General features: G+C 37.9%; 1 protein-coding gene across 1 annotated transcript; it reads left to right on the forward strand.

Annotated features, from left to right (window-relative positions):
* The first annotated feature begins 1,906 nt into the window (after nt 1-1,906).
* LOC104263043 (vesicular inhibitory amino acid transporter) lies at nt 1,907-25,498 on the forward strand. The gene is made up of 2 exons (XM_009819611.2): nt 1,907-2,215; nt 24,347-25,498. The coding sequence occupies exons 1-2, from the start codon at nt 1,907-1,909 to the stop codon at nt 25,496-25,498; spliced, it is 1,461 nt and encodes a 486-aa protein (XP_009817913.1).
* The last annotated feature ends 237 nt before the right edge of the window (nt 25,499-25,735 follow it).

A 25,735-nucleotide genomic window follows, 5' to 3' on the forward strand; every position in this document is an offset into this window, starting at 1 on the left:
CTACAGAAGTAATGCTTAAGAATAGACTGAAAAAACATACTAGTATTTACCACTTCCCCTAGCTACATTTGTGTATTTCAGACCATTCTGTATATATTAGGAAAATCAATCTTGTAATTTTTATGTTATTATTCTCACTCTATAGGTATTGTTACCAGGTTTACTTAATATGAGCAGTATATACACCTATCATAGAGCAGTTCCCCTCCGAAATCTGCCTGAAGATTTTTGTTGGAATAGCTTTGAGAGAAGGACTAAACTGAAGTCAAAATTTGCTGTAAAAACCATAGTTGTATTTTCAAGCACCTTCCAGGTCACTCCAGGAGATCATGATATGTTTGTCAGATGGCTAGTGACATTCACTTCGGTCTTCAGAAATACCAATAAATGGATATTTTGACAAGCAAGAGCCACTTGTTGTTCAACTCAGGTCAACATTAGCAGATTTCACAATGTGTAAAAGAAATACTCTAGAGCATCCAGTGATAAACCCATAGACTTGGCACATACAGGTGTCAGTGATGAGGCTTGAACAAGGTAGGCACAGGAACATAATTCTGTACTGGTAGTATTTCTGAAATATTTCTATTTTCTAGAACAGATGGATAAACTCTGGAGAGCTTCAGAATACTAGTTCTGTGGAAAGAACAAGAGAAATTTCAGCGTCTGTTTCTAAAATACAGAACAGTGAAAGCTGTCTCCATGTTTATTTAATCCCGAGCACATAAGAAATAACAGACAAGAAAGCCTGCATGAAGGATATTTCATTTTGGAAACGGGCAAGACCTGAGAGTTACTAGCAAGACTGCAGTTCACATCTATCTGGCAGAAAAGTCATCAGTTCAGAAATATAAACTTCTAAATTTATTTTGAGAATTTCTGAAATTTCAGCTAGTAGGAAGGACGTGGTAGTGCAAGCAAGGACTGTAATTGATCTCACATTGTCAAATTCAGACCCCTTATAAGCAAATACTTTTTTTCAGTGTGATCAGCAGTATTGTACCAGTTATTCAGTTGTTAATGTAGAAATATAGCTGTTAAAACCCAGTACTCTTAATGAAGAAACAAAGAGGGAAGAGGAATGTAGGGCAGGCATGGGAAACAACAAAAGAAAATTGGCATAAATAATCCTACAATTGTGCAACCCAACTCTCTCTCTTTACCTTTCTTTCACAAATTCCATGGGCCATGCAAGGAAAGAAGAGGATGCTTTGGTAAATACTATTTTTATGATTTTGCAATGTGAATAATCATAATGTGTCACCATTTACATCCATACAGTAAACATATAATCACAGCTCTATGTTGTTCCCCTAACTGTCACCAGCAACTTTGTATTAGATCTAGTATGAACAAGCTACTTTTTTTTTTCTTCTTGCAAATTTGAGCTTTTCTAAGAACATTTTTAAAGTTCTACTGACCTCTGTAGACACTAAAATACAGCAGAAAATTCTCACATCTGGAAAAGTGAACTTGTTTACATAAATTTACTTAGCAGTCAGTCCATCAACCGTAGTTTTTAATGAAGCATTTTTTACTCCTTTTGGCAGAACTATTTATTTGTATTAGAAACATGCATAATTTCCAGGAAGAGATTCTTGCAGCCACCTGTAGATGTTTCATGAATGACTGCTCTACACAGATACCATAGGTAAAAGGAAAAAATATTTGAATTGTAAATTGCAGCTTGCAGACTACTACATCTCGCTGCAGAATACTCTGGGCAGTATGTTGAAGACCCTGGAGATATTTCTTTAGTTGCCATTTGAAACCGGCAGAACTAAGGACAACAAACTTCATTAGTCATAGCTACAATACCAAGGCTAACCTAACAAAAGGATTAGCAATGTACAACTGCTGAAAAAAATAAAGTTATGTAAGGAAAGATTTTACTTCAATATTCAGGATGGCTCACCTGAAGCAGACATTTTCATCTCTTTTCAACTGCTTTAGGGAAACACCATCTCTCTTTTGGGGAATTGTGAGATGGGACAGCTGCCTAGACACTGATGAAGAGCATGTGAATTTTGCCAGAAGAGATGAACTGAACAGACCTCAAAGTGAGGAGACAGAGGAACCAGATGGACCCCTGAACTTTGAGCTTGACATTTGTCACCAGGATCCAGAATACAATTCCCCAGCTCCCCTGCCACGTACCCAGGTCAAACTGATCACCAGCTGGGAAGCAGGATGGAATGTAACAAACGCCATTCAGGTAACCTTTTACTTCTCCACTCATTACAATCATCATTTGAAAAACCTGGTCATCACTTAGCCTGCTTTATTTTACTTAATGTTACCATCATTTTGCAATATTCTAAAAGGTTTCTATGAATTTATTAGTAAGATATTTCAACCTTTCTGCATAAGATTAACACTCAGAAAAAAAAAGTTCCAAAGGGAAAAAAAGATAGGTGTCTTAGCTAAAGTTTAGAAAATATTTAAACTAGGTGAAAACGAAAAGGTCGTGATTGCATCTGTTTTGGAAGTGCAGACGTTATCTTTAGTAAGTCTATTTGAATTCAGTGACAGAGATGTTTGATAGAAATGTGAGGTAAACATCTAATAAAAAGAGGATAGTAAGAGTCAGACTGACGTCAGACATAAATTTACTGACATGTAAGTTAGACTAGATATAAATTGGAGCATGAAGCACAAGAAGTGTAATAATACTTGTCAATGTTAAAGAAAATAGTCAGGTTGAAAAGACTGAAAGCATTTGGTCCCAGCATCCTGTGTGGAATTTGAGTATCTTTCTGAATCCTTAAATTTAGCATTAAATGTGTCAGATTCTTTTTCTCACTTTTCATGATTCATTTCCTTACATAATTCTATCATTACCACTAACTTTCTGTCTGACATGGTAAGATGAAAGCAGTATCCACAGACACATCTAGTCCCAGTAACCATTACTTAAACACTTTTTATGGCACTTTAATTACAGAAAAATAATCCTTCCAGTGTCACACAAGTCTGTGATTATGCCAATGAACATTTGTCTATTTATCCAGTTCATCCCTTAGCTCTGCAAAGGAGGAGGAAAAGGACATATTTCTAACCCCGCTGTATTTTCAAACATGAGCACCACCACATAAGAGCCAATGCAATAACATCTAGGGTACAGTGGCATATCATTCTCAGAAAGTGTTCAGCTGTGAATAAATCATGAAGTCCTAAAATACCCCAACTACATTCTAGTAACACATTTTATCTTCAGTCTCCCTCAGCAGCATCTAGTCAGGACAGGAGTCTGGGATGAGAGCCCATTGGTGTCTTTGTGAGTTTTGCCTGTGATTTCGCTGAAGCCAAGATTTCATTCTGGAAGTCAATTTTGTCAATATTTGCTGTATGACCTTTTGGCAAGTAACGTTCTCTCTCACCCATTGTTTTCCTTTCTGAAAAACAAAAGTAATAATGCCTCTGTATATATATCAAAGTGCCTAAAAATTCCTGAATGTCATTATGTACACAATTGCTATTAATTATTATTATATCTTCCAGTTAAAAAGTAGACCGATAACACAGTGTAAAAACACTATCAAACATACAGTTGCCTATTTAAAAACAGGACAAATTTGAGCTGAATTATTCAATCAGATCAGTAACTATGGTCTTAGTCAAAACTCTCAGCATGCTGAGTGTTTCATACTGCTGTTGGATCTCATTTGGTCAAATATTTTAGAAATCAGCATTAAAAGACCAGTTGGCTACAGCTGTATTGAGCTTTCTTCCTAAGGCGGGCTGAGGATGGCAAAGCCTGGGAGCTGCAGTTTCGTTAATAGTACAACTGAAGTGTCCTAACAACACATTGTGAAAATGCATGTGTGCATTTGTGAGCACATACGTGAATCTATGTACACGTGTGTATTTTTCCTATTTCCCAATACCTTGGCATTTGGTTTAGGAACAAGGGTAGAGAGCAGAGAAAGGGAAGGGGAAAGGCAGGAGAGGAGGAGAGAATATTGAACAGGCATCTGTCAGTAAAAAATAACAGTTTGAAGAAATTTCTATGAATAGCTTCGAAGAGAAAATCGGAGTTGTGAACAGAATGATTAAAACAATCCAAACATTCTTGACTGGTGCAGACAATCTATGCTAAAATGACAGTTGGTTTTGCATTACCCAGAGGAAGGGGCAGAAGCATTTTGCGTGGCAATTAGAGGTAAACATTTCAGCAGAATTCTGAAGTGTTCTAAACAGTTATTCCGGTGAATACAGTTAGTCTAAAAGTGAAATTATTTCACAATCCAGATTTATTATAGGAATGATTAAATTTTCAGTCTCTGAAATTAAATACAAGGGTTTTCTTACAGTGCTTTAAATGCAAATATTTTAAAAGAACAGGTAGAGATTTTTATTTTGTTTTTAACCTCAACTGAAAAAATGTGCACTTTTGGTGACAATATTGTACATGGAAGTGATTGCTTCAGACGTTTAAAGTTTCCAGGGAAACATGCTTCATATTCCAACACTGCACCAGCAAATGAAAACCTGTATCCAGTTAATCTAGATAAGGACAGAGACCATAAAGCTGAGTTAATTCAAAAGGGAAAATGAACAGCACCACCTGGCAGAGCAATGCAAGTTGCGTTTGTTTGTATATAGCAGTAAAAGGCCAAAAAAATTTGTACTGACTTGTACAGTAGTGCTGGAGAGACAAGCAAAGCAACAGTCACAAGGAAGAAGGCAGTTAAATTCTAATGGTACAGCATTTCACAGCAGAACCAAAGGACAATAAAGTCTATTTATTTGCCAGCCACATGTAGGAGGATTGTTGCAAAAAGTTTGGAGAATGTTTGTGCAAGAAAAAGCCAAAGTAAAAGAAGGCAGCACTCACTCTATAGTACAATGAAGGAGTACAAGACAATGAAGAATGGAGAAAAACCAAGAGAGAGAAAGGGAAGAAGTGAAATAATGCCAAGAAGTGAAATAATGTTCACCTCAGCATAACTGTAATTTAGACCATGGTGAGTTTATCTCCACTTAGGTCTCAGGAGCACGAACAAGTTTAACAGTGCAAAAAAGTCAGCCACTTTACCAGGCAGGTCCGAAGTGCTTTCAGTGTTATGATGCTTGTACAGTCTTTAAAATACAGTGTAATATAAGTGCACGATTTTTCCCTAGACGTTTGGTAACATGTGATGTATCAAAGCATACTGATTATGCCAGTTGATTCAATGCATCTGATACCTTAATGTAACCATCTTTCATCTCCTGTTTCCTGTTGCAGAGATTAGGTTGTACAAAGATTAGAATTACCTATGACAGAGGCAATTTTCTTGTTCCATGATCACAGTAACACTATAGGGTGCTTGTCTACTGCAAGTGCTTCTAGGAAAAACTATAATGCAATTAGTATTATTAATAATTATTAAAAATTGTGTCAATGATGAATTAACAATTATTACAGTAGTGATCATAAATATGCTAATTATATTTCTATTCTGTATGTTGTACATTAGTTTAGAAAAGACTCAACACTTCAATAATCACCATTTTTAAAAATGAAAGTGTATATCTGTATTACCTTCACAGTGTACCATTATGGATACATTTCCATATTGGGTTCCAATTTGGCTCATTTTTATTTATGTAACTCTAAAAGATTCACTTGAGAATATCTCATAGTTAATATTTATTTTTCTGTGATGTTTCCTCTGAGTTACCTGCCTTCATCTCCCTAATACAGACTAAATCTTTAGAGTGCTTACTGAATATCAACAACTCCCAAAGACTTAAGTGCAAAGCACAATGACGCTGAGAAACAGAATTAGCAGACATGCCCCTAAAGATATAAAGGCAAACATCTTTTTACGGTGTCTAAACACCCCTCCTATTAAGCTTTACTGACACCATATTTAAGCATTTTCTAAATAGAAATATGAACATGCTTGTGTGCTTAGAAAGCTAAATGTTTTCGCCATCAGGTCGTTAGAGTTACCACAATGCAAATCTTCTCATCCTCAAGCTTAAATAATTTAGTCACATTTAACTCAATAACCACTTAGATCTTAACTGCAGTACTTGATCTTAAGTATTTATTTTCCAGACTTGAGAACAAGGGTCAATCCTTTCTGGTGCCCAGAGCAGTAACTTCCTTGGATTATACATTGACACTAAAGTCATACTCTGAACTAAATTATAGATGTCTGACAGAAACAAACTGCTGCATCTCATATCAAGAGGTGGTACTGAGAATTAAAGGGAGATGCCTGACACTGATACCTAACCTAGGACCAGCAAGTAATTCAAGTTTCCAAATGGAGCTAGTCAAAATATGACAGCACAAAGTAAAATTCCAAGACTGTAGGACTATTGTGGTGCACATAAAAATGCCAATTGATAAGATTTTAGCTGAAATGCACCTGCAGTACTTCTTGAATTTATTTTTTCATAGGTTTGCAACCACAAACCCATAGAGCCACAACTGGAGATCCAAAAAAAGCCTAGAGCCTGGTGAGAGCCATCTAAACTTGATCTGCTTTTCCTATGATAAAATGTCACCATTATGCAATGTAATTGATAAAAGATGTATTTTAGGGAAGAAGACTCTGGAACTAATGTTTGTGCCCTGGTTTTCTCCTTGGATTTTCTCTTGAGGGAAAAAAAGATTCTGGACATACATCACTACTTCATATAACCTTTTATTTCAGCTCAGACCCTGCAGTAGAGTTCTTTAGCTTTGTGCGCACATTCATATAGCACAGAGAAGGCGGCATACAGGATATATATTCTATTGCCAACCTTATTTTTATCACAAAAGCTTTTTATCAAAAATGTGTTATCCTGCAACAATGAAATTATATTTACTTCACAGAAATCTCTTTATTTGATATGTAAGCACTGTGCAGTGGACTGATTTTGAGTTAACTAACTGCCATTCCCATAGATCTCATTAGAGAATGCAATATGTCAGTCTACTTTTCCCTTGGTCAGCTGTGAACACTAAAATGTCATGAAGCCAGAACTCCTAAATGTAGAGAGGTGGCTCATCTAAAATTGTTTCTTGTTCCAGGAAGAAATATTTGGATTGTTCTCCTGGGATTTAAGTTGCTGTTTTGTAGGTTTTGCATTTTATGTTGTTTGTCACATCATCTGGGCAATGAACAGATGGAGGGAGTGTTGAATATATTTACATCAGCATATTCTACTGTAACTATTATGGAACTGTTAGGAGCGGAAAAACAGTTTTCCATGGACCCTCTGTGTCAGATTTGCCAGCAAGTAGGAGCTGTGATATAACATAACTACTCCACAAATTATTCCCTGGACATACAGACAGTCCCCAACATATGAACAGTTGGTTCAGAAAGCACCATACTAGCTCTTGAAGCACCCCAGAAGCAACTACAGGGGTTACACAAGTAATGGATCAAAGTATTGCAATTCTTGCAGCCTTCTAGATGTTAAAATGACATAGTAAACATCTTTAGAATTTAAAGCAGTCTTTTGATTATGCTTGCCTGCACCACGGGCCCAAAATCGCATTTCCTAATAGATGAGTTGCAAGAGGAGGTATCTCTCTCACTCTGTCTCCTTCATAAATGATTCTAATAGCCTCAATGGTTTGGCTATAACTGATACACAATGGTCTATAATTTATTATGTTGATATGTTTTTAGCTAATTATCATATGAGATAATTATCTCATATGAGGTGAGAGAGAGACATTCTAAAGTATAATACTCAACACATTGATGGAACTTAACATGCAACCTCAGCCTTAAATCTGAATATCTCAATTATTCTTGGTGTAAGGTAGATATATTTTTAAATATTTATTCTTAACCAATACCTTTATTTTACATCTTTAACTGATTTTTACTGAGCTTTACTGACATAGCTGTCTAATATTACATCCTTTTCATAACAGTAGCCAGAAACACTACTGTGCTTAAAGAAATCTGAATAATTCTGTTCAGAACTTCTGATTATAACCTTACATTTCACAAAAGTATTTATTTGACACTTGATTTTTAGCAATGCCAATTATCTATTATTTCCAACAACTTTAGGTGAAACTTTTCTTGGCTAGTACTGTTGAAATCTGTATATTTCAGCATCTAAATGTCAAAGCTGACATATTATCTTGCAGGTTATTCTCAGAAACAGTAGCTAAGTCACTGCAATGTATAGTATACTTATCCTGGGGTTGATGTCCAGTTTGTCACAGTCTGGTCAGGAAATTCTTGCAGAATTTGCAAGTGCCTTTTTCTTGTAAGCGGAGACTTCTTGTTGATTGTCCACTTGTCATGTAAGTTTGAGAATCTTTTCATCTGGAAAATCTACTACTATTAATCTTTTAGAACAATTATTTTATAGGTGTGAGGCTATAGACCTCCTACGTGAAGCTGGCATTAGTTGAAATTTTGTGCATGTAAAAGGACAAAGGAACTAGCAAGTAAGCATACAGTAGTGTGGCGGGTTAGCTGTGGCGAATAGCCGTGCTCCCAATCTGCTGCTCGCTCACTGCCCCCCTCAGCCGGGCAGGGGGGAACAAATAAAGCAGGAGCGGGAAAGCTCCTTGGTCGAGATAAAGACGGGGAGATCACTTGCCGGTTACTGTTGTGGGCAAAACAGACTCGGCTTGGGGAGAATTAGCTTTATTGCTAATAAATGTATATACGTTTGATTACTGCATCTGGTGCTGGGAAAAAAAAGACAAACATTAAAGTAACACCCTTCCTCCCCCCTGACCCATGCTCAACTTCAGTGCTTCACTCCTATGGTCCCCTTCCTACCCTCTGGCGTTTTTGGCCCTTCCTTACACACGCTTTCCCTGAGGCGCCGCCATCTTGGCTGGAGGGCTCACCTGTGCCCTGCAGTGGGTCCGTTGGCGCCGGCTGGAACCAGCTGAGTCCCGCACGGGGCAGCCCCGGCCTCTCCTCACAAAGGCCGCCCGGCAGCCCGACCCCCAGTGCCAGCACCTGGGCATGGACACCCGATGCAAGTAGTAGAGCATATTGGTCTTGCTGGTGCTTATCCTAACTGCTGCGTTCCAGTGCAAAACGGCAGTTTTGTCACTACCCAATGTGTGTTTGAGGACAGAGAAGAGGCAAAGGGCACAGACACAGCTGAGTACTTGGGCACTGATTTTCAACCACCTTTCTAACTCGTTTGCCAGTAAAACCTACGAACAAAGCTTTTGTGGTCAAAGGTAGACCTGGCCTCACGCTGGGGGCCCTCCCACTTGCTTCCTCCTGCCCTTCTCCTCCTGCCCCACAGCAAGAGGGACCTCTCCGTAGGTCTGAGGGAGTCAGAGCAGGGAACAGGCGCCAAGGTCCTGGTGTGGGGTTCAGTGGAGGACCTGGGAGAGACCAGCTCAACCCTTCTCCTTACAGGGGTTCTTTCTAGCCAGTAATAACATGAACCTTTCCATTAATTGGGATTGGCGAGTTGATTTGGCATGCTGCCAAATTCAGCTTGCCAACAGACACCCGTAGTGGGGACATCAGTATTTCTATTATTTTATATCTCAGTCAGCTTGAGTACAGTTACATGAATGAAGTGAAAGCACATCTCCACCCAAGAGCTTTAAACCCTGCCATTCTTCAAAGGCCAGCTATTATCAACAGTGTTGCTAGAGCTTAATAGACAGCCTGCTGAGTGACAGAGGTGTGATTTACATGCACTTTTACATATGGTTGCAAAAAGGGTGTGTCAGTTTACATTTCTCCATGACATATATAAAATAAATGGTACATGTGAGCAACACTTCAGAAACCTGAACATTGTGCCTCTGCCTCCCAGACCTCTTTTTCTTTCATTTCGTCGTTAGGAAACCTTCAAACCACCCAGGAGATTGTCTGCTCTGGGGGTGTTAGTGCCTAAAAAAGGCTTTTGCATTGGTAGGTAGATAACTACAAGCACACGCACGCTACACCACTCTATTTGTATTTTTCATTGCCAGAATTATTCGTAAGAGAAAGGATACATGAATTAATACACAGGGTCATGACCAGCTTCCTCTGCTCTACACTGCTGTCCATAACCAGGCACACAACAAATGCTGGTGATCTCTCCTGAACATCTGCCTCATGCCTTCCTCCCTGAGGTTGTCACCTGCAGCAGACTCAGGCTCTCGGGGCTGCTACAGACACTGCTGATAGACACCACATCCTTCACTGCCTGTGGGAGTGTGTGACGACAGCAGAGTGTGTTTTCCTGGGCTGGTTCAGGTTTAAATCTTATTTAGATCCCTCTGCTGCCCACATAAGATATTGGTCTGTCTGTTCAGCAGTCAGTAGAAGCAGCTAAACAGAGCTCCTTTTCTTCCACCCAGAGTCTGCCCACACCAACCTTTCTTCACCACCTGTGAATGTCTTTCTCCTTGCTGCCATGCAGGCCTATCACCTGTCATCATCTTTCCGTCAGGCCTCTTCCTAAATCCTCACACTCAGACTATGTCCAGCTTCTGCTTATTTTTACTGTAAAACCTCGCTAATACATAGTCTGATTTACCAATCCACAAGGCTAAAACTCTTAACTGAGCGCTAATAATTCCCCATTAGGGTCACAGTAGCACACTCTTCCCTGACCTTGCCAAGCTCACCCCATGCACACCCACCTGGAAAGCTGATGCAGTTCCATACCCCATGTGTCCACCAGCTCTTGCAAGCACCTCTTCTACCATCAAATCAAATATAAGATACTCACCTTTTCTTTAACAATCTACCATTTATCTTTCTGCATCTAGATTCTGATCTCTGTTCTTCCAGTTACAATTACCATTGCCAATTTGTTAAATATTTAAACAAGCATTCCTATGAACTTATATGAAGATATTTATTTGCAATCTTCTGATCCTCTTAGAAATATCTTTTTGCTGAAAATTTCACAGTTACAAGCTATATTGAAACTACCATTTACGCTCTTGACTCACAGTTTCCAATATTGACTCATTGTTTCCTCATTTCCCCGTCTGCCTATATTTGTTTCCTGTTATCTTATCCCTAGATTTTAAATTCTTTGGAGAAGAGACCATCTTTTTGTACTTTGTTTGCATAGTGCCCTGCACAATGGGGTTCCGATCAAGGACTTCCAGGTGCTTCAATAATGAAAACAATTTTGAAAGTAGGTCTCAGAACGTTTTCTATTTTACAGCAACTCTTTACAAAAGAGTGATTGTTTAAATGTGGCCTATGATAAATGAGCTTGACTTTTGATTCCATTTCCTCTCTTTTTTTCTATATAGAATGGATTCTTCCTTGTTACTGAGACCCATTGTAGGGGCTGAGCACAAGATAAATAAGCAGACGAATGTGATGAGTACCTTTAGAATATTCAGCCATTAAAATGGGCATTCCATCTTAAAAATCCAGATGGTCAAGAAAGAGAATGACAGAACCATGATATCAAAGATAAATGGATAGTAGCATTATGAAAATTATACCCTTTGAAATAGTAAATGTTACCGAACAGGATCAAGTGACTGTCAGCTGCTTGAAAGCAGTGATCACTTTATTCCATGGGAGAACCCAATGCACCACGACTTGTTGCAGAACAAGGATCTCTGGCTCCCTCAGGTGAAGGGAATAGCTGATATACTTTCCCGCTACACTAAAATCAAATTAATCTACCATGCTTTTTGGTCTCATGAATCCCTGAGAGCATTTTTAACAAGCTGAATGAAAACAGATGGTATAATTTCTCTTTTTTTTAACTCATGGCAGGTCACATGGTATTTAAAAACACTATTATTAGGCAACTTTGAATTTCTATATCTGTTATATCTGCTTACTTTATTGTTGTGATATTATATTTGACAGTTACCTTTCAAAACAAAACCCAAATTACCTATTATAATTATTTACCAGCTTTCTGTGGCTGAGATTACTCGTTCACTTGTGCCTCTCCATAGCACATGCCACTGACCAGCTACCACTGATGGAAAATTTTCTTCTTAACAATGTTATTTCTGTCCCTGTTCTTAAACTTACAAGGTGTGTAAGCTCAGCGAATTTGCTTTAATAAACCGTATTTAAACTTATAACGCCTCCCAAGATAATATTGCTCCCAAGGCAGCAAGAACATAGTGATAGGCAGCAGAAAGTAAAATATTTTGTCAGGTAGCATTCCTCTCCTGTTTTTTATAAACTTCCTTCACTTCCATTAGCAAATTTTCAGAAGGGAGCTCATTTTTTTATAAAAAGATTGAGTGAGCCTTAGGGTTCATCGAGGAATAAAGGTTGACAAACTCAACATCTGCAGGTGTGTATGAGAATTTAATGCTGAAAGTAAAGGACATCTGAATTATTATAATATACTGATAGAATCAGAAATAGTAATGTTTCTGTAGCAGACTTTCCAATGGTGAAGCTTCTTCCCCACAATCCATAGACGGTTAATCTACAGTTTACTTCAACGTGTATAATTCCTGACAGCAGGAGATTCACTGAAATAGCACAAGCTCTGTCTGAATGAGCAAATGGAGCTATCTGAGAAAATAAAAAGCCCTAAACACTGATTACACACAGTACTGAAGATGATATATTGTAACCTAGTTTTAGCACAGTAAGCTGTATAAAATGTTTTGCCCCTAAAGCTAAATAAAAGAAATTGACTTCTATTTGCATCTATTCTCCCTCTTCTCCCCACACACACCATGTTTCTTGGAAGGCAATGTTTCTCTGTATTCTTGGCCAGTGGCAGTAGTATTGCCATATGTACAATACTGTGTTCACTAAATAGCTAACAAAAAAAAAATCAAATTTAATATTTACTTCTCAAAAATGTAAACATATGAGTCAAAGTGAGGAAACATTCACTTCAACTCATACACACATACTCTGCTATCCGTTTCAATTTCTCTCAGTCCATTTCTTGAATTGACACAAATAACAGCACCAGCAGGATTATGTTTTGTAGGTCCCTAGAGCAAACATTTTTGGTTGTTTTATATTATCAGTAGCAATGGTAGCTTCAGCTTTTGCCTTTACTGTACATGGGTATTTCCATTCAGGAGAGTGAGGGTTTTTTGCAGTTTTCCCCTCTAGAAACATGTTTGTTTCGTCCCTGGTAAGCAGAGGATTTTTTTTCAGTTTTAAAACCCATCCTAGTTTGATTATTTCAAACTAAATCTGCGTATTTCAGAAATTATGAATAGTTCTACTGAAGCCTGAAGAAATGTAACTATGGGTATAAGAATTATATGATGGAAGATATATTATTTCTCTTTTGTAAGAAAGTTATTTATATTTATAAGAAGTTATTTTTCCCTTTATAATGACTGTTAATTCCCTCATTTTACTGTTTGTATCATATTTAGAAGTTGGCACTGAGGTCTATTCTATCTCACTACATTTTAAAGCCATTCTCTTGTCTTGTCTGCATGATTTCAGCAACTCCAAATGACATCTCCACAGTCACTTTCCCTTAAGGGACTTAAAAATCTTCTTCTAAGCTTTAATTGGGATCCAGAGTTTAAAATGAGTTCTCCACTCCTGCTCTTGCTGCTTTTGCTTGCCTGCTGAATTTTTTCACTTCTGCTGGAAAGCCACCTGCTTTGAGCTCTTCCTTTTGTTCTTTTTATTGTTGTCATCTCAAGTTAAAAATAAAATACCTGCACAAAACTGTAGGCTTCCCTCTGCTGCTTGAATGGGGTTTCAGAGACTCTTTGCTATCTCCTAAGTTGTGAGGAGCTGCCATTCCACCCCTGAAGGTTTCCTTTCCTAATCAGAAAGGATAATCAGCTGCATAATTCATACTTTCCCTCTAGCCTTCTACTTATTCCTGTCTTATGCCTATAGTTAGGTATTTCTCATATCCAGTCAATTTTCCTCACAGCCTCTTGCCCATCATATTCTCCCTTGTTGCTACCTCACATGGTTCACAACCTTATGTTCTAGTGTTCTCCAGTTTACCTAATGATACATTTTTCCCCCTGTCCCTGCCTCTGCTGGTGCAGTCATGTTCCCAAGTTATCCAGCTTCCTGCTCTTCCTTTGGTCTTTCCAGGCACCTCACAGTCTCATGGCCTTCGTGAAGGAATTCATCTCACTCTATAGATGACATAGAGAGATAGGCATCTCTGATGGAGATTCACAAAGCCTAAAATAAGTGCCCTATACTGTTGGAATGAATAATTCTCTGGTGATCCTTATTTCTATCCATCCTTTCCAGAGCCAGCAGATTAGCTTTACTTTTTGCTGTATTTAGATAGGTAAAGTTAGGAATCCCATTCCTAATAAGTGTGCATCAAAGCAAGGTAGATTTGTCATGTGTGTCTTTTCTGCTACTGGGTGTATTCGTTCATTAAATGTCTGGTTTAGACATAAAAAGTTGGGTGACATTAATCCAATTCATAAATGCTAAGAAGTGATCATGTCCTTGGATACCAAAGAGAGTAAAAAAAGTAATCTCTGTAGTAACTTTAGTAATAGTCACTGAGTTTTCACCTAAAATCCATTAATTTCACCTCATGAATAAATTGGGATTTTGCCTAAAAATTTGAATGTAAGAAATGAAAATTCTTTAGGAGAAAGGAGCAGAAACTAAATGCAGTCTTAAAATAATTTTTTCAAATATGAAATCACTACAGCTATCAACACTGAAGTATGAACAAAGGAGAGATCCAATAGAGCTGAGAAGTTTTCCCTGCACTGTCAGAATGGCTCAGGTTAAGAAAAAGAAATTAAACTCTTTTTTTAAACATACAAACTTTTACAACAATTACTTAACCAACTTTGTTTTAATAATGAAAGAATTGTTTTTATCTCTATCCATACAGACAGTATTTGTATCTAAAAGTTAAGAATAAACCTGAGGTCTTTGCCAAAGGTCAAGAATAATCAAGGTCCCCAGTTTGTTCATCCAGAGATCCTCAGCTGTTGTTTCCAGAGAGCATCCTGTCTCCAAGTCTTTCCAGGGTGGCTGCAGACCAAGAAAATAAATTTTAAAGAAAGAGGAAAATAAAAAGAAAGAAAACACAGAAAAGGAATATGACTTACTTTATAACTCAAGTACTTTTTTTTATGGGCCAAAAGAGGTCAGGAACCACTGTGTCACAGTCTGTACAAACAGAATGAGAAATACCTCCTCAAGTAGTAATACTTCAACTGTTTTACATCTAGAGACCTTAAAAAGACAACTTCGACATGCATTTTGTATGCCATATGCCTGGTTTCACAATGCATAACTATATTCAAGGTCTTTTTTTTTTTTCTTTTAAAGGAGAGCTTAAATAACTTTGCTTTTATGCTGAGTACTCAGGGCATACCAGAAAACTTAGTTACATTTCTTTTCTGGTCTTTAGTTTTTCTCTTTATTATTATTTATACACTTTTGGGAATGTTTGTCTTATCTACTTGAAATTAGGGGAATTATTCTACTTTGTTGAATTTAAGAATGATGTGATCTTTTATGTCATTATAGGAGAGAGACACCTTTATGACAGGAATTCATTTGCAACCTCAACTTTATCTGTATCTGTGCATGATGAAATATCAACAGTAAAATCAGTTGCTGCTTCTTTTGTCCTAAAGGTAGAAGCCTCCCGGGCCGCCACTGAAGTTTAACTGAGGTTAAGAGAAGAAAAGCAGTAGAGATTTGTTGTGTATACCCAGCCTAATCATAAGACAGCATCTTTTCTCACGTGTTCCAGAAGAATATGCTATGATACTCCGTATCAGTTTACTGATTCCTAGAGAAAAAAAGTAATAGTATACCACTATTTACGTCTTTCATCCAGTCTATTAACTGTGTTCTCTCCAGGCAGTGGTGTAATACAAATTTCCACTTCATATGCCGAGCTCTGGGAGTCATTATAGCTTGAGCAAAAGTCTACGTAAAATTGGTGGTTGGGTCTGTGCTGAGATAAGACCAGGATAATATTAGCCAGGGGAGGATTCAGTCACCTTTTATTCTGCATGCAGTCATGACAAATCCTATGCCAGCTTTCAGAAAACATAATCCAGCTTCCAGAAGGTGTAACCTGGCTTCCTTTTCACCTCTCAGAGGTACATAAGGTTTGTTCCAGTGCAAAGTTCTTTGTAGTATGGGTTTGGTTATTTCCATTTCCTCTGCAGCCTTACTTGTTAAAAGTAACAAGAACTGTGGCTTGTCCCATACAGGCAGCATTCAAGAAAAACTCCTAACAAGCCAAATACTTTCTCCCAGCCTTAGGTTGAACTTTCTATGCACTTTAACTCTTCCTTTTGTTATGTCAGTTCACACTTAAATAAAGTTATTTGGCTCCCCACTGCTTTGCTTTGCTTCGTCTCCTGAAGTCCCCTCTCTGCCTCCTCTCAGGCTCTTTTGACCACATTTTCATGGAAACTCACTCACATGTTGCTGTAGTGAATGTTTTGACTACTTGCCTGCCTTCAGGTGAAAACCTGAGAATCCGTGATGAGCTATAATCTGGGAAGTAATAGGTAAGCAGCCAGTAAGTCCATGTTGCTCACCACTACTAACTTTCAAAATAATGTTTGTTTTACTTTTGACTGCCTTACTTTTTTCTTCTCTTTTTCCTCTCACTACATAACACATAATAAAAGCCCTCATTCTTTTACCAAAGCCTGCTTTCTCCTTTGGGACCAACCAAAATAATATATTTTCTTAAAAGGTAATTTGCTTGGGAGATTTACTTTGTGTGATTCAGTGCATTCTTGCAGACAGCTCTGAATTTATGCAAACTGACATTTTCCATTAAACGATGCAGAATTAAGCATCAAGCATATTATTTCAGTTTTAGAACAAATATTTAAACCAATAGCAAAGCCAATTGGATCAGCTGTCACACTCGATAGCAGCAATTCCTCTTTTGTTGAGACATTTTCTTTCCTCTGTTCCCTTTCCTAATCTTTAGGAGATTCTTAAGACTAACCTGGCCACTAAAAGGAGAACAAAATCACTGGCTTCTGTCAGTCAAACGGACACATACATTTTGCAGTGCAGACCATGCAACTTCCTTACTTGCTGACCTTATCACAGCATCTCCTGAGCAGTCTATCTGCCTTATCATCTGCTTATGGGACCTGAAGGATTGACAGAACAACAATTCTAAAGTTGCTCTCAGTATATAAGGTGATTGCAGGCATTAATCACAGAATAAACACCTTAGCCATTTTCCTCCCTGCAGCTAAAACAGGCTGGCATCGGCAGAGAGAACGAATAAGAAAAATCAGGAAAAGCAAGATTGCTGAGGTCTAATTCAACCATCCCTGAAGTTAAAGGAAGATTTTTCACTGACATTAAAGGAGATGGATCTGCTGACAAGGTCATACAGGCCATGGACAATATTTGAAGTTTTCCACAGTATGAATGGAAATGTGTGTCTCTATATGTGACTGTGTATGTTTATCTAAAAGCACCAGGAGAAATAGCAGAACAAAAAGTTAAAAGGGAAGGTATGTGTTAACTGCTACAGAGGACCATATATGTGATCTCATTCAAATGGAGAGGTAGAAAAACTAACCTATAAATAAGCGTTAAGGGAATGAAGTAGAGGACAGTATCTATAAAACATGCAGCTAAGGAAAGCAACAGTACTGTGAAATTCAGGAATTTTGCCTAATATTTACAAGGGATGAGACAAAATAGTGAGGCAAAAGATCCAAAACTGCATCCGCTCCAAAAGAAGGTAAATCCAAAATCTGTTTGTCATCACTAGTCAAGATGAATCCCAGAGACACAGTGAGCCCTTGACTTCTGGCATCCTTTGTCCTCCTTGGTGCACGCAAATGATCCTGGCCAAGCCAGTAGGGCACACACCCCAGTGCTGTTGAGTATGTGGATGTGAGAGGGGGTAAAATCAACTTAGAGGTTTTCTAATGTAAGATCACCTTCCTTTTCTCTGAGATCTCTCACCAAATTTTGCTACACTGCTTTCCTACATTAGCAGTAGAGGGCGGTACTAAAATTGTTCTCGTCTCTGAAAAAAGATGCAACTTTTCATAAGCAATCTCTGTAGAGGATCAGGAGGATTTGCTCATAGCACAGGAGAACAGTGGGCCATTTTGTAATTTTTCAGGATGGGCATCATGCTATTCTGCATAAGACATTTAAAAGCTAACTCTCAGAGTTCCTAAGTTGTGTATCTACACTCTGTTGTGTACATATTCTCTTGCCCAGCAAGAGAAACAGGTAGCTCTGAAAGGAAATTCATCTCAGCTCTGCTAACAACCTACCTTCAGATAAGTGTGAGTTATAAATTGAGGTGCTCATTTTTTCCAAGCTTAGACTTGGACAATTAACTATTAGATAACTACAGTTATTATTTAAAATGGATGTTAAAATGTATCATCTTGTTAATATTTTGAAAGCAGAATGCCCAGCAAGTTTGCACTTGGGAGCCATAACAAAAGATACATCTGACCTGATAATACTTTTATTCAATCGCTATTACATGTGGAATTTTCAGGAGATTGTGGATATCATTCCAATATTTAAAAAGCCAGTTAAATCCTGACTAGTGAAACCTGGCAACAATTCTGAGAAAAAGAATGTAATTGTTAATACAGGTTTTAATTGATACAGAATAAAAAGCTGGGAATATAATTAGTGTCAATCGTTATGGTTTTGGAGAAAGAGTCCTTACAGTCCGTATTAAACACACTTGATATAATTCTTTGATGAGATTGTAATATAGGCAGTGAAAGATAAATAATATATTTAGACATTTAAAAGGAATTTTGACACATTAATACACAACATTCTGATTTAAAAATTAGTGCAACAATAGAATACATCTTAAATAGATTAACAACTGCCTAAGTGACAGATCCCAAAAAAGTAACTGTCAGTTTGGATCTATTGTCAAAGGAATGAGTTTCTAGTAGGGTTATGAGGTTATACAGTAGAATAATTGGCATCTGGTCCAGTATTATTCAATGTAGTCAACAGTGATCTAGAAGAAGATACAAAATCACTGTTGATCACAGTGGTAGCTGAGAAAGGAAAAAGACCATGGAGCTCAACAAGCAAGTAGCTCTGTTACCATGGCATGAGATTAAGAGGTTTGCTGTATTTTTTAATTTAGTGCTAATAAAGTTGTAGCTTCATATAAATACCACAGCAACACAGGCTTGCATTGGTTCTGGAAAATTATTTCTTTTAAATGACAACAAATGCTAAACAACATAATTAAATATTTTGTGAAAGTGTACTGAAAAGCAGGGTTCTTGAATTTATCTCCCTACTCTTCCAAGAAGTTCCATGAAGGCTTTCCTGTATAGTTTCTATGCCTAACTCATGTTTATGCAGGGAATCAAATACATAGTTGGGAAAATAGTTAGGCTTAAATGAACTGTTCCAGTGGAGTAGCTACAGGTGGTGAGAAAAGCAATCAGAGCTTATTCAGCAGTCTGGCATATTAACATGTATTCTGCATATAGGAAAAGTGTACTAACTGAATAAATTTCAGTTAAATTCTTCTTAATTTATTTTTCTGATTAAGTCTTAAGGTGAAATCTTTTTCTCTCTCTTTTTTTTAGCATTGCTTTTTACTCTATTTTATTTCATTGTCTTTTGGCGTATCTCAACTCTGACCTATGATTTGATCTTCTTTACTTTTTAATTCTCTTTCAATCATCTGCTTTGTTTTTCCAAGTGTCATATTTCAGGTTAAAGCAGCCTATGAAATGAAGCATTTTACCTAGGACTAAAAAGTCTTAAAACTGAACATTAAGGAATTTTGTTATTTTCTCAGAGTGCTTGACTGTGCTCATTTATGCATTTTTCTAAACACATTTTGCTCCTTGGGGAGGTGCTTGCCCTGAAATGAAGTAGTGTCAGTGGTATGATAACAGAAGGCACACTTTTTGCATTCTACACTAATCCAGATGTCTAGTATTTTTAAACAAGCAGCTAGCCTTGCTGGTGTGGGAAACACTCCCATGTAGTTCAAATATTGCAGGGCAACCATCGACAAATGCAAAAACGTTTTAATGTGCAGATGTAATTTCGAAATCCTGATCTGTTTGTTTTGTATTGTAGGTGGATTGGTAATTTCTGGTGGTAGCTGTCATACCTGGTTGCTTCCGCTTGGGGGTATTCTGACAAGGCTAATAAATAGCTTCTAGCTGAGACTGACCTTTCCTTACATGCCCTTTCCACTCTTGTCCTTGCCATTTCTTCAAAGGTGAATCACCAGTTCAGCCCTCAGCCCTTTCTTTTTTCTAGGCCTAGCTTTCTAAGGCTAAGTCTACTCTGGATGTTTGACAAGGACCTCTCCACCCAGGCACATGTATTTACTCATCGACAAAGAACAGTCCACTTCCATCCTCAGTCTAGGGTAAAAATACCCAAGTCTTGCAAATGTCTTGGGAGACGAGGGAAGATGCAGCCTGCTGGGCAAGCTTGGAGTCCCTCCCTATACAGGGTGGATGGAGTGATGGCAAATAACACAACCACTCAAGCTGAGCTGTGATAGAGGACTGTTTCAAAAACTCCATCTCCCCTGTACCCAACTGTGTGAGTGCTTTTTCCCTGTGCTATTCTATTTTGCAAACAGAACACCTTAAAACAGCATATTTAGAGCTAACATTGACTTAGCGCTAGAACAGGTGAAAATAAAACCACTCATAGAGAGGAACACTTCCCAGACAGAATGCTAAACCTAAGAGCTGGGAGGCGATTTAAGACACGGTTCCTTTTGCCACTCATTTTCAATTGATGCCTCACAGCTAAGGCTGTCTGTGCCATAATTTGGACACGAGGACACAGGATCAGAAGACTCAATAACAGCAAGTGCTGGGGCCAGGCTGGACCAACTGTGCATTGACAAATGGTGTAACAGGTGTTCAGGAAATGGTCCTAACAGAAAGTATTGCTTTTGGAAAGGTAAGAACAGGAGATCAAATCCAAAATGAGTTTGGAAGTCTGACAAAGAGTCTTTCGTTCTTCGAGCTCTCATGGCCATCACTAACATTTTTTGATATTTTGTAGAAATTTGACAATATGCTGGTACATGAAACTTTTTTTTTTAAATGGAAAAAACATTTCTGTCAAGGCGGAAGAAGCACTGTCATTTCACCAGGTACAAACTTACTGTATGGGCATGTTCAGAGTTCTCCCATTTCTCTCTACTAGCCATGCTCTGTATCCAAAAAGCTGCAAAACCAGTTAAGTCCACAATGTTTGCTTTCTGTTATTAACTGAAAGCTAAAGGACACAGAAACAGTAAATCCCTTACACAAATCTCACCAACTATTGTTTACAAACTCTGGGAAAAAGATGTGAAAGACCTCAGCTGAAAGGAAAACTTACAGTTTCTGTAGAAAGTTTCAGTTTAGAAATTCTAAACTCACTGTATGTGATTTGAAAGTGGCAATCACTGGTACATAATTTTAAGAAAAATCATACAGAGTGCAAAAATGGGTTTGTTTAATAAGGTCTGAATTCAGAAGACAAAAAAAAAACCCAACAAAACCCCCCCACCTCTGTCATCCTGTGGTCTGTGTTAGGTACCAAATAAAATTATTTGATATAAACAACAGCAAGGAGATGTTAGAGGTTAGAATTGTATTATGCTCTGATTAAACTAACCATTAAGCATGGAAAACTGGACACCTGTGGGGAGGACTGTAAATGGCTGTCTAATGTGATAACGTCTCTCAAAGACTTGTGCTTTGGTTTAGGTTGAGGCTAGCCATATAAACATTAATAGACTAAATTCAGCAGGGGAGAAGCCGTTGTGTGGGTAAGGCCTGTGCTGGCACTTAATTGTGGTTTAATTATACATTGACCTTTTGGGTCAGCAGATACCGTTTGAACTCCCAAATGCAGGTTAAGGGGCAAAATAATAATGCTGTGAGTATGGAACAAATGAGATGGATAAGCTTGCTGCAAACTGCAAGGAACTGAGAAAATATCATTGTTCTTATGGTGATATGGAAGATGACTCTCTTGCTTTTCTCTTCCTGATTTTTTCACAGACTTGGTTTATTTGTGACGCTTTTAAACTCGGTCTGTTATGTGAATGTTCTCCAAGGATTGTTTAGGAAAGAAAACACATTTTGTTCTTTAGACAACTACCTAACTTGCCAATCAGTCAAAGCCACAATTAAAAATGGCACAATACCAAAAGCTACTGTTACATGTGTGCTACCTGCAGTCTGGATACAGCCAGATATCTAGTCTTTTTAAGAAAGCAGACTATTGGCAGAAATGGTAGAATTTTGAACACTTCTGTGAAGTTCACCTACAAAAGAAATGCTAATTACACTGCAAGCTAATTGGGTCAGGAGAACTGTATTAGAATAGAGCTAAGTCATTGGAGTGGGGGGATTTGGGTGACTGAAGTACCACAAGCTATGTAGTTGAATGTCCCAGCTCCTAAATGAAATGGCACCTGTGACTTATACAAAACCATTGCTGTAAATGAAGTTATTGAAAACAACCAAAAAGGTATCTAGTCAATGACTTTATTATTATGTCAGTAATAATAACTGAGGTACTTCTGTTTCAGTACATAAAGGCATAGACCTTTTTAATTGAAATGTACTAGGGTGTGTATTTAATATGATTCTTCCAGCTCTAATTCAGCTGAAAGCTGAAGATACCTGCATCTAGAGTGAAGCCTGGTGAAATAGGCAATGCTGCTCATTCATATGATAGGTACACCATTTTTTTAATTGACTTAGAGAAAAAATACTGCTCTAATTTAAGGACTTCTAATCTTTCTTCTCTGGTTGATGGTCATCCCACAATCTCCCCAAAAAGGACTGCTATTTTGTGGCTGGAAGAAAAGGAGAATACTTTTTATGCATTGATGATTATTTAGTGTTTGAAAAATTGCCTCTCTTCAGAGCCCTCCTTATGGATCAGGCCTGGGAGTACTTGTATCATTTTAAAGTGGGGTGCTGGGTATAAACCCTACAAAGCTGAGACAAGCACCCACCTTCTTGACAAGCTCTGGCAGAGCTGGGCTCCTAGACTGCCCTGATAGAAACTGTCTGCTGGGTATAAAACCTGAGTTGAGAGAAACCACTAAAGACAGAAGCATGCCTGAAACACTTGTCCCCCCGCGTGGCCTCATGTCCACGTTTGTGGATGGAAAAATCTGAAATTTAGATTTAAAATGTTAAACTCACCTCTTCTGCTTTGGCTCCTGAGGGCAGTCATCAACACTACCCACTCAGGAAGTGAGAGAAGAAGAGTGGGTCACCCCTTCTGCGAGGAGGCCTGCTTCTGTCAGTGATCCATGGGTTTTGCAGAGCAGATGGGGTTGCTCAGGTTTGGTCAGAAATAGAGTTTAGACAGGTTTGATGCAAATCAAATACTTCGTCAGGCCGGAATAGCAAGCATGAGCACAAATGCTTATATTTCATCATGTTATCAGTGCTGTAAGAAATATTGAAGTAAAAATTTCTGTAGAACTAGTTAAGTGTGTTTTGTTTCCACCCTCTCTTTCTTCAGCCATCAAGAACAAAAATGCCTGACCAGTCTGACTAATGCGCATTGCTTAATTTCAGCTTTGTAGCATAAAAAGAGAAATGCCACAGAAGCATCTTTCCTAAATTGGATCTTTTTATGAATAACTATTGTTCAAGTGTTTTGTTGGTTTTGTGCTGATGGAAATGAAACCACATAAATGCGTTGTTTAAATATAGAGAAGAAGGAAAAAGACAAAGAAATACACACAGTGTTCTGTGAAACTAAAATGCCACGGTTTTTTTTACTGGATAAAACAAGTATAATTCTGTTCCTTTAGAAACTGTTTAAAGAAAAGTATGTCTGTATGTTTTACATGTATTTTTAAACACCTAAATAAGTTTGCACAGACTAGAATCTCAGCCATGAGAGAAATCACTTTAGCAGTGGACTTAAAAAGAGCAAAGGCTGCATGAAGCTTACAGAAGCCACAGAGGAAACACAAGCAAAGTCTGATGTCACTCTAATGCCATTTTGTTTCCAGACGTCTATTAACAATTTTTAGACTGAAAAGAATTGTCGTTACTGGAACTATCTACAGTGCTATTTTTAATTTGAATGAAACTTGTACAGATGATGTTACAGTTGCTTAATTTTACTGATATTGACCCTGTTTCATTAATATGCATGTTGACTGAATAACTGCCTATGAACTTTCTAAAATGTGCTTCTAATCACATCAGCATTAAATACTAACTAGAAACCTGACTCTATCATTCAGTCACATTCTCTTTTTCCTAGCTTATCATTACATGTGTGTCGATAGGAGCAGTTTATTTGCTGATAATTTCATTTATCATAAATAAACACATTTCTCATGATTGTTACTTACTTAGCTGAATGTAGCAGTGCTTCCACTATGCAGTTAGGTGAAAGCAGTGTTCAATGGAGAGCAGGTTTGGGAGTGTGGCTTCTAGTAAACATTTACCCTCAGGGATTTTGTGCTATCTTTTCTTTCTCTTTTTCCTTTTCAGGGAATATTTGTTCTAGGATTGCCATATGCTCTTCTCCACAGTGGATACAGTGGCCTGTTCCTTATTATCCTGGCTGCAGCATTATGCTGTTACACAGGCAAAATTCTAATCGCTTGCCTGTATGAAGAAAATGAAGATGGGCAGCTCGTAAGAGTGAGAGACACATATGAAGATATTGCGAATGCCTGCTGCAAAAAGCTGTCTCCCAAACTAGGTGGCATAGTTGTCAATGTGACCCAAGTGATGGAACTGATCATGACATGTATTTTGTATCTGATTGTTAGTGGGAACTTGCTGTCACATAGTTTTCCATATGTACCAGTGGCTGAGAAAACTTGGTCTGTAATTGCATTTGTTACACTGCTGCCTTGTGTATTTATCAAGACTCTCAAAATTGTTTCCAAACTCAGCCAGCTTTGCTCCTTGTTCCATTTCATTATCATTCTTGTAGTGATGACTTACTGCCTCACACAAATACGTCAGTGGTCCTGGGCAAAATTCAGACTCTCCATTGAGTTTGAGGACTTCTTAGTCTCTGTAGGGGTGATCATTTTCAGTTACACTTCACAAATATTTCTTCCCACACTTGAAGGTAACATGAAAAACCCAGTGGAATTTAGATGTATGCTGAATTGGACTCACTTTTTTGCTTGTGTCTTGAAAACAACCTTTGCACTGATTGCATTCTTGACCTGGGGTGAAGAGACAAAGGAAGTTATTACTGACAACTTGCCATCATTTCTTCAAACCCTAGTGAATTTGTGTCTCTTAACCAAGGCTCTTCTTTCTTACCCTTTGCCCTTCTTTGCAGCCACAGAAATTGTCTACGCTTGTATTTCTAGAGGCAACCATTCCAATTACAGGTCTCCACTATTTGCTCTGTGTGCAAGAGGCTCATTTCTCCTATTAACTCTGCTGATGGCCATGTTCATACCACATTTTGCCCTGTTGATGGGTTTAACAGGCAGTGTAACAGGTGCTGCTATGACTTTTCTTCTTCCTTCTCTCTTCCATTTAAAACTTAAATGGAAAAAACTATCCTTCTTAGACAAATGTGCAGATATCTCTGTTTTTATTTTGGGTTTCCTTTGTAGCCTTGCAGGAATAGTTTGCTCAATAAAAGGGCTGCTTGAAGTATTTGGAGGAGTGTAAAAAGATTTCCTGAAAGCCAAATAAGGCCCAAATCTTATAACTGCTTTTACCTTGTTAGTCAGTATATAAAAGATTTTGTCACTAGGTAAAAGTAAGCATATGCTTAAATGTTTGCAGGATCAGGGCTTTAACTGTAAAAGTATGTGGCTCTAAGTGAATTGGAAAAAAATCTTTATAGCCAAAAAGTAGAAAATTAACCCTCTTTAAAATGTTGAGAGGAAAGAAGGTGTTGGAGAT

The sequence above is a fragment of the Gavia stellata genome, chromosome 2 (assembly GCF_030936135.1).
Source record: "Gavia stellata isolate bGavSte3 chromosome 2, bGavSte3.hap2, whole genome shotgun sequence".
NCBI lineage: Eukaryota > Metazoa > Chordata > Aves > Gaviiformes > Gaviidae > Gavia > Gavia stellata.

Excerpts from the sequence above, each read along its gene's own strand:
- LOC104263043 (XM_009819611.2), top strand. The coding sequence starts at position 1,907 with ATGGCTCACCTGAAGCAGACATTTTCATCTCTTTTCAACTGCTTTAGG. Across the intron at positions 2,216-24,346 it reads ATGTAACAAACGCCATTCAG|GGAATATTTGTTCTAGGATT; the intron begins GTAACCTTTTAC and ends TTTCCTTTTCAG.